This window comes from Molossus molossus, unplaced genomic scaffold, assembly GCF_014108415.1.
Source record: "Molossus molossus isolate mMolMol1 unplaced genomic scaffold, mMolMol1.p scaffold_m16_p_8, whole genome shotgun sequence".
Taxonomy (NCBI): domain Eukaryota; kingdom Metazoa; phylum Chordata; class Mammalia; order Chiroptera; family Molossidae; genus Molossus; species Molossus molossus.
Genome location: NW_023425402.1, coordinates 73,455,362 through 73,468,667, shown reverse-complemented (window position 1 = coordinate 73,468,667; position 13,306 = coordinate 73,455,362). Strand labels below are relative to the sequence as shown.

Here is a 13,306-nt window from a genome sequence, read left to right as displayed (position 1 = left end):
TAGCTGAGGGGGCCAGTGAAGACTTACTCCAGGCCAGGTGTTAGATGTCTCTACCCCTCAGTGCTGGAGATTCAGCTGTGTGCAGAGGCCCTCAGTTTGAACTAGGCCTTGGACCTAGGTAAGCATAGCCGGGTAGCTGATGAAGTTGACCCGGGCATTTTCCCCCTTCCCAGACTAGTGTCCTCTTCTAGCTTGTTAGATTTTAGGGTAAGTGTGGCCACCTCTGCTAATTATTCCCTGACCATTCCCTCAGGTCAGACATTGAACTAGGACCATGTTTGCATTGTTCCAGATCACAGTAGAATATGTGCATCCCCCTTTGTTCAGAGAAATGCTTCATGCACATCAACTCTGCTGTATCATTTTCCAGTGCTGGAGACACACCATGGTTCAGGGCTCATGGTTGGTCAAATCAAAATAATGAAAAAAAGCAAACTTTGCTTTCCATTTCTGGGCCTTTCGCCTGGACATGCAAGCCCACATAACTTCCAAGGGTTCCATACCCCGTACTGGGTGGTCTTCCTATGGATAGCATCTCATGCTTCAATTCTCTCTTGCTTTTCTAGTCATATCAAAACTTGTAAAGTTATCTGTTTTGCGTTTTATTGCCTCATGCCCTATTCTCTATGGGAAGTACATGACTTTAGATGGTATGACTGCCTTGTAATTAGGGCCCTTATGTAGATAATTTCTTAACCAAGTAGAATGGTTCTGGGCAAGGAATACCTTGCCTAATCTGACCAGTCTTTCAGGGAGTGTTTTTGTGGGGAGACTTGGACAATAATCACACCATGTAGGTGGCATCTAACTTGCTTGAAGTGGAGCAGATTGTGTCTGGGCATTAACCCTAAGGAATTAGGCTCTCTGGTACATTCATTGGTAGATGATTCCTACTTCCTTCTTCACCAAGGTGACTAGTGCATGAAGCAGCAGACTGATGCAATAATATCTGTGTTTGCTGAAGATTAGTCTGAGAGTTGGGGAAGAGTTATATCAGAGAAGGGCTGAGAGATCAGTTAAAGGCCCTTTTCTCCTCTTTTCTTTTCTTTTCTTTTCTTTTCCTTTCTTTCTTATTCTCTCTCTTCTTTCTTTTAAAACTTCATTTTTATTGTTGACACGATTACAGATGTCACCCTTTCCTGCCCTTTGGTTTTTTAAAAACTCATCCAGTGTGAGGGCTGAACTATCTCATTTCTCCCAACTCTAACAAATCAGGGATGATATAAAGCATTTGCCCAAAGGTGTAAGGGACAGAAGTCTACTAAAGAGCAAAGAGACATCAAATTATATCTTCCCAAGGAAAAAGAGTGTGGTTTCAGGGGGTGGGAGGTATGAGAAGTAGGTGGAGATATGGATGTTAGACCATTTGTTTTCCTTTCTGTTTTTGTGCCACTTAGGTAGCTTCTGACATCTATGAGTGGATGCTTCATTAATTACTGCATGCTCCTTTAATTCTTTGCAAGGGAGGGAGTGTAGCTAAAGTGTAGTCACCCTGGATTCCAAGGGACCTTGGGAACTGGGGGAAGGAAGGTGTAGTCTGGGTCATGGGAGATGATGCCTTCAGAGGTGAAGCAGATTGTTCTGTTCAGGCTTATCTGATCCCACATCTCTAGCTGGAACTAGTCAGCCACAGCTCTAGTGAGCAAAAAGGCCCCGGGACTTAATTCTTTCAACTCATGCTCATTATTGACTCCATTTTGTTAGATTTCCTTCTCCTTTCCAGCTTGGTTCTGTCCCACATTCAATTATTTTAAGTGTCTGGAGATTTTTGACAACTTTTTCCTAGAATATTTATTCTGTTTGCATACTTCCACATGCAATTCTAGTTCACAAGTTAGACGTGAGGAAAATAACATTTGAAAGAGTCCCTTAGGAAAGTAGCTAACTGGTAAGATTTGGGGATCAAGAGTTGCAACTCATCTTACCATCTTCTCTCTATCACTTATTTTGAATATTAATAAAAACATTTCACTTACATTTTAGTAAACAGGACATTGTTTTCTATCTTATTTAAAAACATAAGCCCTGTACATGTTTCTGCTCACTCTGTCACCATTATTTCTTCTAGTTCCTGAAACTGCTCCTTTCATCAGAAACATTGAGAGCTCAAGTCCTGACACTGTGGAAGTCAGTTGGGCTCCACCCCAATTCCCAGGCGGACCTATTTTGGGTTATAACTTAAGGCTGATCAGCAAAAATCAAAAATTAGACTCAGGAACACAGAGAACCAGTTTCCAGTTTTATTCTACTCTACCAAATACCACCTACAGGTAAGAATTAAGTGGTGCAAGGAGAATGTAACTAGCATGGCTGCAGGCATGGTAACAATTTAAGCAATGTGGCTAGAAGATAGTTTAAATGTATTTTGACAAGTCCCCTTGAATCTATATTGTTGGGATGAAGTTATTGTGCTTTTCCTCAAGTTTGCGTGCTTACTAGGTTATGCATCTTAAGCAGAAACATTCTCAAGTGTTTCTGTTATATACAGAGGATCCTTATAAATATGAGCTAATAAAAGACATAAATACCATGAATAGCATTTCTTCATTAAATTCAACATAAAAAAGTAAAGAATTGAACTTCTGTTAATGGTATTTTTTTTATGAACCATTAGGGGTTATTATTTTATTATTGTTAGCTTTTCTAGCATTTACTAAGACCCTTTAAATTAGGGTGGGAACGGGGGTCATGCCGATAGCAGAGTTCAGTTTTTGACCTCTGTGACCCTGAACTGTTCTATGGGAAATGCAAACAAGGATGTGATTGATGATCATTTTAGTGCCGAGCACTGGCACCAAGTAACTAGACACATGCATTGTCACATTGTCCTTTAAATAGAAACATTATTGCTCCTTCTATTTTTACCTTCTGTTCACACCATGCCATGTGAAACACATCTCTCCAAATTGTTTTTGGAATAGGTTTTCTATTGCAGCAGTAAATGAAGTTGGTGAGGGGCCAGAAGCAGAATCTAGTGTTACCACTTCATCCCCAGCAGGTATGGCCCAGGAACCCTCTTCTGTTAAACAGACTTTAAAGGGGGTGGCAAGGGTGGGTTCAGACCTCAGAGGTCCTGGGCCATCTGGTGTTCCTCCAGACCCCACCTCTTCTGCCCAAATTAACACTGTTTTTCTGGTACTTGGTAAACTTTCAATTTGCAAATAGAAGCAAGTTGTTAAACTGAAAGATTTCACATTAGAATTTAGGATTTTAAAAATTAAAATGAAAAAAAAAAAAAAGCCTCAAGCAAATCCTTAGTTTCAGGTAAAATCACTAGTGATTGTGATTCACATTTTTACACTTAGGGGTATATATGATCTGTCTGCCTCAACCCCCGTTCTATATTGTGTATTGTCACTTAATGCATATCAGATATCTTCCAGTGTCCTTAAGGTTTTTAAATATATCTGGACTTAGTAATTTTCATTTTACCATTTTGAATATTCAGCCTACCAAATTAGCTTTTATTATTTTATAAGTACCCCCTCTTTTTTTACCTTTGACATTTTAACAATTATCTTGAGAGACTGAATACTGATTGCATGATGCCTACGTAAGCAAAATAATATAAATGAAAATGCTTTCTAAGCAGCACCGGAAATATTTGAGGAAAGCTAGTAAAATAGTTTTGAATAACACACAAAGTTTCAGAATTTTAGGAGTCTGTTGTCTGTTTTCACTAGAGTCCCATTTGCTGACTTGACTGCCCCTTACCTAATCTGCACACACCTTGCCTGTGTGTATTGAATGTCATCTGTCACCACTCTTTGTTTTCTTTGGCTGTTACTAGACTCTCAGAAAGGAGAGGTATTATTGCTATGCAAAAAACATGTGCAAAGGGCAAGTTAAATATAGAGCAGGCTTAAGGTTGTCGTTACTGTGATTATTGCATAACATTTATTAATTGCCCTAAAAGTGTTCACCGGCACACACTTCATTAGTCTCCAGTAGAACAGGACACCAGGCAGAGTTCTGCAGTCCTCGAATTTCATTCCTACAAAGACTTTTCTCCTGCCTCAAAGGGAGAGAAATTGAAGACAAAAGGAAGATGAACAATGCCTGTCTCTGTGTGTGCGCTGTGTAACAACTTCCTCTGGCCTGGGCTGGACCACCTCCACCAAGCAGTCAGATTCTCACGGCCAAGCACAATGAGCTGAACTTGGGGCAAAGCTGTTGAGAATGGTGATACCCTATGTGATGTTATTCTTACGGCATTTAGAAGCACACCACATACAACACACTTGATTGACACTATACTTCCTGCCCCAATCATAGAATAATGTGATCTAGACCACAGTTGAAATGCCCCAGTGCCTTCAGAGAAAATCTGACCAGCCTCTTTCAAGTGCTAGTCCCCTTGCTTGGGAGGGTAGTATTGATCTTCCTGTGTCAATGTGTGTGTGGTTGGCATTGTTGTGCTGTTGTTTTAGTTCAAGAAGAGGAACAGTGGCTCTTTTTATCCAGAAAATCTTCTCTAAGAAAGAGATCTTTGAAACATTTAGTAGATGAAGCACAGTGCCTTCAGTCAGATGCTACCCACCATAATATTACAGGTCAGTATAATAGAGAGAGATGTTTCCTTACTGTGAAAAGAAAGATCTAGGTTGACTTCTGTTTTAATCTCTTTATTAAAAAATAAAGAAATTAATTATCTTTGATGTAAGTTTCTGTCTGGTGCTATATAATAATGCACGTGTATTTGCATGGTCTTCTAGGAATATCAGTTAATGTCCACCAGCAAGTTGTTTATTTCTCTGAAGGAACTCTCATATGGGTGAAAGAGGCTTCCAACATATCTGATATGTCTGACCTGAGAATTTTTTACAGAGGTTCAGGATTAATTTCTTCCATCTCCATAGACTGGCTTTATCAGAGAATGTATTTCATCATGGATGAACTGGTTAGTCTGAGAATTTAAAGTAAATAATCAGAAACTGATATTCATATGTATATTTTGGTATATTTACACATAAACATATTTTTTCATTCAATAAATACTCATTGATTATTTTCTCTGTTTTAGATACTAGGTTAGCAATGAATCATAGATCTGGTCTATAGGAGGTTCTAGATTTACCTAGTACTAGTCCTGACCTACCATTAAATCATCTTTACTTGTGAATTTTCAGAGCCATGAGTTTATGTTAATGATAATTCATCTTCCATAAGATGGTTGTCCGGGTGCCATAACTAGGTAGGACTGGCCATCATAGTCAAAATCAGCTGCAAGCATTTTAAATTATGTAATAACTGGACATAACGCTGATAGGTCTCTGAAAACCAGTATTGCTGCAATCTTTGAGAAGACACAGTCTGGGTGTGTTTCAGGTTTCCTTCTTTGAAAGGGACAGGTTTATCACAGTCAGTATGGCTGGAAGTCCACAAGCTTGGATCAGCCTAAACAGTAAAAATAGTTGAGTGTCTTTATAAGCCAGGAAAGTAGGTACTTGTGTTTCATTGGTGCCAATAGGATATAAACTCATTAGGACATAGGATATAAAACCGACTTTTAAAGGCATTTTCACGTTTTCAAAAAGTGTTCAGATACTAGTATAATTTTAAACATAGAACAGATGCTCAAGAAATACTTGTTGGCCAAATTGAATATAGACAGACGCTAATCCTACTGATAGAATTTTTTTTATTAATTAATTTATTTTTGTTACAGATGTTTCTCCTTTTTCACTCAAGACACCCTCCTCCTCATCCCCCCCCGGTCCCAAGCATTGTTGTCTATGTCCATTGGTTTCACATACATGCATATGAGTTCTTTGGTTTATCTCATCCCCACCTCACTTCCTCCCTCTGAAGTTTGTCAGTCTGAACCTTACTCCTTTCTATGTCTCATAGTGGCTGCTCCAGTCTGCATTCCCGCCAGCAGTGCACTAGAGTCCCCTTTTCTCCACACCCTGGCCAGCACTTGTTGTTTGATTATATGTTGATGGCGGCCATTCTGATAGGTGTGAGGTGGTACCTCATTGTTGTTTTAATTTGCATCTCTCTGATGATTAGTGATGTTGAGCATTTTCTCATATGGCTCTTGGCCATTTGTATGTCTTGTTTGAAAGGGGTCTATTTAGGTCCTCTGCCCATATTTTAATTGGGTTCTTTGTCTTCCTTTTGTTGAGTTGTATGAGTACTCTATATATTTTGGAAATTAACCCCTTATCTGATATATCTTTGTCAATTATGTTCTCCCATATAGTGGGTTCCCTTTCTATTTTGGTGGTTGTTTCTTTTGCTGTGCAGAAGCTTTTTAGTTTGATGTAATCCCGTGTGTTCATTTTCTCCTTTGTTTCTGTTGCCTTAGGTGTATCAGTAAAAATTCTGCTATGTGTGATGTCTGAAGTTTTGTTGCCTACATTTTCTTCTAGGATTTTTATGAATTCACAGGTCACATTTAAGTCTTTTATCCATTTTGAGTTTATTCTTGTGTATGGTGTAAGTTGGTGGTCTAGTTTCTTTTTATTTTTTATTTTTTTTGCATGTATCTGTCCAATTTTTCCAATACCATTTATTAAAGAGGCTGTCCTTACTCCACTGTATGCTGTTACCACCTTTGTCAAATGTTAATTGAGCATAATGTCTTGGGTTCAATTTCTGGGTTCTGTCTTCTGTTCCATTGATCTATATGCCTATTCTTGTGCCAGTACCAGGCTGTTTTGATTACAGTGGCTTTGTAGTATAACCTGATATCCAGTATTGTGATCTCTCCTACTTTGTTCTTCTTTTTCAAGATTTCTGTGGCTATTCGGGGTCTTTTTGGTTCCATATAAACTTTTGAAGTTTTTGTTCTAGTTCTGTGTAATGTCATTGGTATTTTGATGGGGATTGCATTGAATCTATAGATTACTTTGGGTGGTATGGACATTTTAATGATGTTAATTCTTCCAGTCCATGAACAAGGTATATGCTTCCACTTTTTTATATCTTCCTCTATTTCTTTTTTCAATGTCCTGTAGTTTTCTGCAAATAGGTCCTTTACTTCTTTGGTTAAGTTCCTAGGTATCTTAATTTTTTTTTTTTGCCACAATGGTAAATGGGATTTTATTTTTTAGTTTCTCTTTCTGTGAGTTTATTTTTGGTGTATAAGAATGCTGTTGATTTCTTGATGTTAATTTTTTATCTTGCTAATGATGGAATTTTGATTCCCTAGGTGTATGTCTGTGACTTAGAGAACTGCTCAAACATTGAAGAAATTACTCCTCCCTCAATTACTGCACCTCAAAAAATTGTGGCTGATTCATGCAATGGGTAAGTGGGTAGCCTTAATATGAATTCTATTCCACTGGCAAGAAATTTTGGGAAACTTGCATGGTAATGAAACATCATAGTATCGGATGAGCCCATCTATGTATCTTATCTCAAATTTAAATAAATCCAGGTAAAGTTTTTATTCTATAGAGCCCGGAGGGAATTTCTTTCAAACTTGATCCACAACTTCTCTAGTTAAGTAGTTTTCCCTTTCTCATTCACAGCAAAATATGAGTATATGGGAAAGACCTCTCGTCTGGGACTCAGGGACCTGGGTTCTAGTACTGTCACTATTTTATGGCACAACTCAAGTCTCATTGCCCCCCTCGGTGCTCCCTGAAAGAAGCCCTTCCTGCTCTGTTTCCTCCTTTCATTACACCTTTTCTTTTGTTGAGCAACTCAGCACCAGTTCATTTCTCTGGTCTGGCTCTTAAACCTATCAAGAGTCTAACTGATCAAGAATGCTGCCAGCATCTACCTTAGCATACAGGAATCGAAGGTTAATGACAAGTAAAGCATTTCCACTACAAATAATTATTTTCCCCTTTGCTACAAATAAAATGGACATATTTTAGCTCAGTTGTACTACTAAATTGCAATAGCAACTCCAGCAAATAACTTCATGTTTGGACCTTTACTTTATCAGTCCATATGGGGATGACAATAATACTACCCAGCTTGGTTATTTTGAGGATAGAATGAGGGGTTCATTATGAATGTATTTTGTGATCACCAATACACACTAATTTGCAGGATGAAAACATTGGAAGTTATTTTGTAGTTTATTTCTTAACTATCACCAGATAATTATATGTTAGTAACTAAAAAGCAAGGCCAATGTTTGTAAGATTAAACATTTTTCTTTCCTGTAGGGATAAAGTTATTTTCATTTTGAATGAGAAAAAAAATAGTCCATAGCACCTTTTTACTTTTCTCACATTGACCTTCTTGAATAAGAGACTGCTCATTGTTGATTTAAAATCAAGCTTTTCTATTCATATTAATTTATAATTTACTAGATATTTATTTTAATATCTTGGGTTTAAAAGAATTACAGAAAAAAATTTAAATTCTGTGATGTAGGGCAAGTCCTTTGGACTCTCTGAATCTTATTTTTCTCATTTGTAAAAATGTAGGGTCCTGTGAAGTGTAATTTTGTTGTTGGCAATTACACAAAATGACTCATTCTGAGGATAATGAACTTCACCCACTAAATCAATTCCTCAAATTGCATCCTCGCCCTGGCAGGTTTGCTCAGTGGTTAGAGCGTCGGCCTGAGGTCCAGAGAGACTGGGGTTCAGTTCCCGCTAAGGGCATGTACCTCGGTTACAGTTTGTCCCCGGCCCTGGTTGGGTCATGCGGGTGGCGACCACTAGATGTGCCCCTTTTGCGTCAATGTTTCTCTCTCTCCCTCCCACTCTATCTGAACAAAATATTGAAAAATGTCCTCAGATGAGGATTAAAAAAAAAAAAGTATATCTAGGAAATAGATTATTAAAGGATGTTTAGTTTAAAAAAAAATGCATCCTCAGTGAGGTCTTTGGTGCTTTTTTCCCCATAAATATAAGATTGATTTGTGTTTAGGTTTTGAAATATGACCAGAAATAATAATGATAATTAATAACTATTAGACACTTAATATATGGTTTTAATTGCATTGCCTCAATAATTCATTTAATCCTGTTCAACCCTATAAAGCAAGTATTTTTAAAATTCTAACTTTATAAATAGAAAAGCAAAGAACAGGTTGATTCAGTAATTGCCCAAGATCACAAAGCTATTTTGAGATGAAACCAGTGCATGCCTTCCTGTTCCAGGGCTATCTTCTAATCATCTCCTGTACACTGATAGAATATCTGTAAAGATCACATATAACTTTTAGCAACACTTTCAAGGAATGTTCCTCAAGCATTCCAGATGTGTGAAATAGTTGATTCTCCTGCTATTAAAAATGTTTTGTTTTTTTTTGTGCTATTTTGCACCGTTGACTTATTCACTCATTGAGTTTGTACTAACTATAAAGTTTTTCCTTCTCCCCCACCCCTGCCTCATTCCCCTTACCTCTGTGTTCTTCCTTCCACAGGCCAGCTCTCCTCGCCTTTCTTTCTTTTTAAATTTGTTTCTTTATTGATTTTTAGAGAGAGAGGAAAGGAGAAGGAGAGAGAGGTAGAAACATCAATGAGAGAGAACATCGATTGGCTGCCTCCTGCATGCCCCGCACTGGGCACTGTGCCACAATCTGCACATGTGCCCTGACTGGGAATAGAACCGGCGACCTCTTGGTGCATGGGTCGACACTCAACCACTGAGCCACACCAGCCAGGCGCCTTTCTTTTCTTTTTTTCTTTCCCCTACGGAGCATTAGAAACATGCACTCCTCCTTCTTCAGCATAAGAATTGTCATCTTCACCCTATGTCTTTTTCCTTCTATCTATTCTGAAGTCCCTCCCAATTCCTGTAACAATTTGAATTTGGGAAACAAAAGCAGGAAGTTAAGAGCCAAGTTGTTTCTGCTTTTTGCCTGCTACAACCCTCGCCTAAGAAAAAGAATATAGGTCCATATCCAACATGGAGTTTATATCTCAGGATAATGTTCTAGCACAGGAGTCTTGAACATATTGATAAAGGTTTGGAATAGTCATCAGGAGAACAAGAGTGGGACTGAGTAGGACAAGGACAATGGTTTGACAGTTGCAATGAGAGTTTCAAATCCTGCCAATCCATGGGTTTGTGATAAGAAAGATTCACTGAGCAAAAGTACGCTTTTGTTAGCATCCATCTCCGTGACCACAAATCCAAAATTAGCTACATTCAAATTAACAGTTTTATATTTTAGTTAAAATTCTGACAAATTTGATTATCAATGAAATATTTTAGCAATATTTCCTTTTTCATTATCAAAAAGTCACCAGCATCATTACCATGATATTTGGCTCCAAATTATGTGTATTTGCAAAATTCTTCCATTGGCTCCTTTCTTCTGATTACTGGGTGGTCCTTCTCAGCTGTCTTGCTCACTTGTGGGCTATTTCTTCATGATTTGTAAAATGGTAGCCCTATTGCTTCAATTGTAAGTATTTTATAAAACTTATTCTACAATAAATGCTAAGTAGTTCTGCTAAATATTTATCATAAAGTGATAACTAAGGTTTTTAAAAAATGGTTGAAATGTTTTATAATGCACAGGAAAATTTATTGACAGAATTAGACTTAAAAATTTGTGTTTTTTGGAGAAAAGAATTTTATAATAATTAACATGTTTAGCTGTGTAACTTTTATATAATATACTTTCCTTTAAGAGTAGGTTCCATTAGAAAATCTTTAAAGACTCTTTTTGTTTTTAAATTCTATGATTCTAAAAAGTCACGTATAATGATGAGGATGCTAAGCATTATAAACCAGGCTGAAATTTTCCAGTGTTCCAACTTCTAACTTAAATGAATAGAGCCTGTCTTTAGTAAACATCTTGATTCTTTTGCCCCTTGGAAAATCCTATACTTATTAACTCTGGAGATACATAATTCTGATTGCACAGTTGGATAAAGCAATGGGTCGAGGAGGTTACTCATCTACCTGTGCATTGAGTCACACCAGGCTTCTTTTGTTCCCATGTCAGGTATGTCTTTTATCTCCTGAGAGACGGCATTTATAGGGCAGATCTCCAGGTGCCATCTGGTCAGCACGCAGAAGCCATGCGTATTGTGGAGAGTTGCACATTAAAAGACTTTGCAGTAAAGCCACAAGCCAAGCGAATCATATACTTCAACGACACCACACAAGTCTTCATGTCAACATTTCTGGATGGCTCTGCTTCCCATCTCGTCCTACCTCACGTCCCCTTTGCTGATGTGAAGAGCTTTGCTTGTGAAGACAATGACTTCCTTGTCACAGATGGCAAAGCCATTTTCCAACAGGACGCTTTGTCTTTTAATGAGTTCATCGTGGGGTGTGACCTGAGACACATAGAAGAGTTTGGGTTTGGTAACTTGGTCATCTTTAGTACACACACCCAGCCATACCCCCTGCCGGCCCGCCCGCAGCAGCTCTCTGTGCTGTTTGGCTCTCGCCAGGCCCTGGTTCAGTGGAAGCCTCCGGCCCCCGCCATAGGAGCCAGTGAGTGCCCTCTCCCCAGCGTAGTTAGGGCCTCACCTCCAGGAAAGGAAGGCTTGCACTGCTTGACGTTGGGACTCAGTTTTGAGAACTCATATGGGATTACTCACTCATCAAACAGAAGCACTACTTAGCTTTAAAAAATAGTTTTTATGTGTTTGTTCTGCATTTATTAGTTTTGCACTGGGAGGATCTCTATATTTTCAGTTTCTCCCAACACAACAGTTCACACATTTATTGCCTACTAGGAGCCAGGCACAGACATTCTAGTCTGAGTGAATATTAGCCAGGGGGCTGGAGCGCTTGGGGTGAGATTTTGTGTCCATCATGATCTTGAATGAATTTGAGCAACTCCCTAAAACTCTCTGAACTTGAACTTCTGTCTCTGGAGAGGCAGTTGGTGCCGTGGGTAAGTAGGTGGTCTCTGGAGCCAGCCTGCATGGCCTCAAAGGCGGTCTTGCCATTTATTAGCAGAATGACCCCAGGCAAGATACTTAGCCACTCCCTGCATCAGTTTCCGCTACTGGAAAACGGGGATATTATTAAGTCTTTCTATGGGTTGTCATACAGATTAAATTAAGATGCACAAGTAGAACACTTAGAACAGAACCTAGCACACAGGGCAGCAAACTGTCTCTATAAACAAAGGCCCAGAAAGTAAATATTTTCAACTTTGCGGGTTAGGTGGTCTCTGGTATAGCTACTCAACACCACCTTGGTAGTGTGGGAACAGCCACAGAAAATGTATGAGCAACCGTGGCTGTGTTCCAGTACAGCTTGATTAACAAAAACAAGCAGTGGGCTAGATTTGGCCCCGAGGCTGCAGTTTGCCAAGTCCTGGTCTCCTAGAGTATTTAGCAAACATGATCTACTTTCTACTTTAAGACAAAGTTAATTATGCCTGCTTGCTGTATAGCTCAAAGACAGCTGAAAATGAATAGGCAGATTTATGTTTGTGTACCGTTTGGGCCTCGGGGAGGAAGGGGCTATGCAAGCTCTGGGATTCGCCACAGCATTTGTTTATTAGGAGCCTGGTTCCACCTGGTGGTGTTAGAGAGCATCCCTCAGGCGGTGCTGTGCAGCCAAACACAGCTCTGCCCGAGGAACACTGTCCTCTGACGTGTGGGGAAGAATGTCTCCTTCAGTAAGCATCATGAGTGGTATGGGTGGAATGGACCCTGTCCTAGTCATACCGTCAAACTAACCCTGATGATTAGTGGGGTAACAGGTATTACTGCCCAATTCCCCTTCCACTCAAGGTGAGGCTGTAGATGAATTTACTGACAATCCTTTGTCTGCCCTTGCTAATGTCATCCTGGTCAGTAATATTGGTTATTCTTCTGAGTAGGCTCTTCCGCCTGGCAGAATTGGACTTATGAGGTGAAAATATCAACCCAAGATGTCCCTGCAGTCACCCGTGTTTTCTCTAACATAAGTGGGACCATGCTTAACATCCCTGAGCTGCGGAGTGCTACAAAGTATGCTGTTTCTGTAAGGGCAAGTTCTCCCAAGGGGCCAGGCCCTTGGTCAGAGCCCTCTGAGGGTACTACCCTTGTGCCAGGTGAGAAAATGTTCTTGGCTGAGAGAGTGATTCTGCAAAAAAAAAAAAGACTTACTCCCTGTGTCCCCTAAAAGTAGTCACCTCCATTGTGGTAAAGAAATTAGATCGAGGGTGTGATGACCTCTTGAGTCTGTGTTTATCTGGGATTAGGAAAACACATAAAGCACTGTATGATATATGTGTGTCTAGCCTGCTATTTTAAGCTTTCCAAGTTAGCTTGTGGGAAAAAGTATAATTTCCTTCTTCTGCATGGCTTTCTTCTTTCTTATGGTTTATTAAACAATAGCACTGCTTGAACTTTGAAGGTCATGGGGAGAGAAGTTGAGGGGAATTAGGCTAAATCCCATCCTCTCAGCAGAGAGAAAATGGAAAGATAATTGT

General features: G+C 39.2%; 1 protein-coding gene across 2 annotated transcripts in view; it reads left to right on the top strand.

Moving 5' to 3' along the window:
* Window positions 1-13,306, top strand: part of ROS1 (ROS proto-oncogene 1, receptor tyrosine kinase) — a 96,734-nt gene that overhangs the window by 20,684 nt on the left and 62,744 nt on the right. For both annotated transcript variants that reach the window (XM_036248747.1, XM_036248746.1), the window contains exons 8-14: window positions 2,069-2,270; window positions 2,922-2,998; window positions 4,431-4,553; window positions 4,716-4,900; window positions 7,157-7,254; window positions 10,871-11,367; window positions 12,713-12,925. In XM_036248747.1, the coding sequence (XP_036104640.1) occupies window positions 2,069-2,270; window positions 2,922-2,998; window positions 4,431-4,553; window positions 4,716-4,900; window positions 7,157-7,254; window positions 10,871-11,367; window positions 12,713-12,925 (1,395 nt within the window). The remainder of the gene's footprint in view (window positions 1-2,068; window positions 2,271-2,921; window positions 2,999-4,430; window positions 4,554-4,715; window positions 4,901-7,156; window positions 7,255-10,870; window positions 11,368-12,712; window positions 12,926-13,306) is intronic.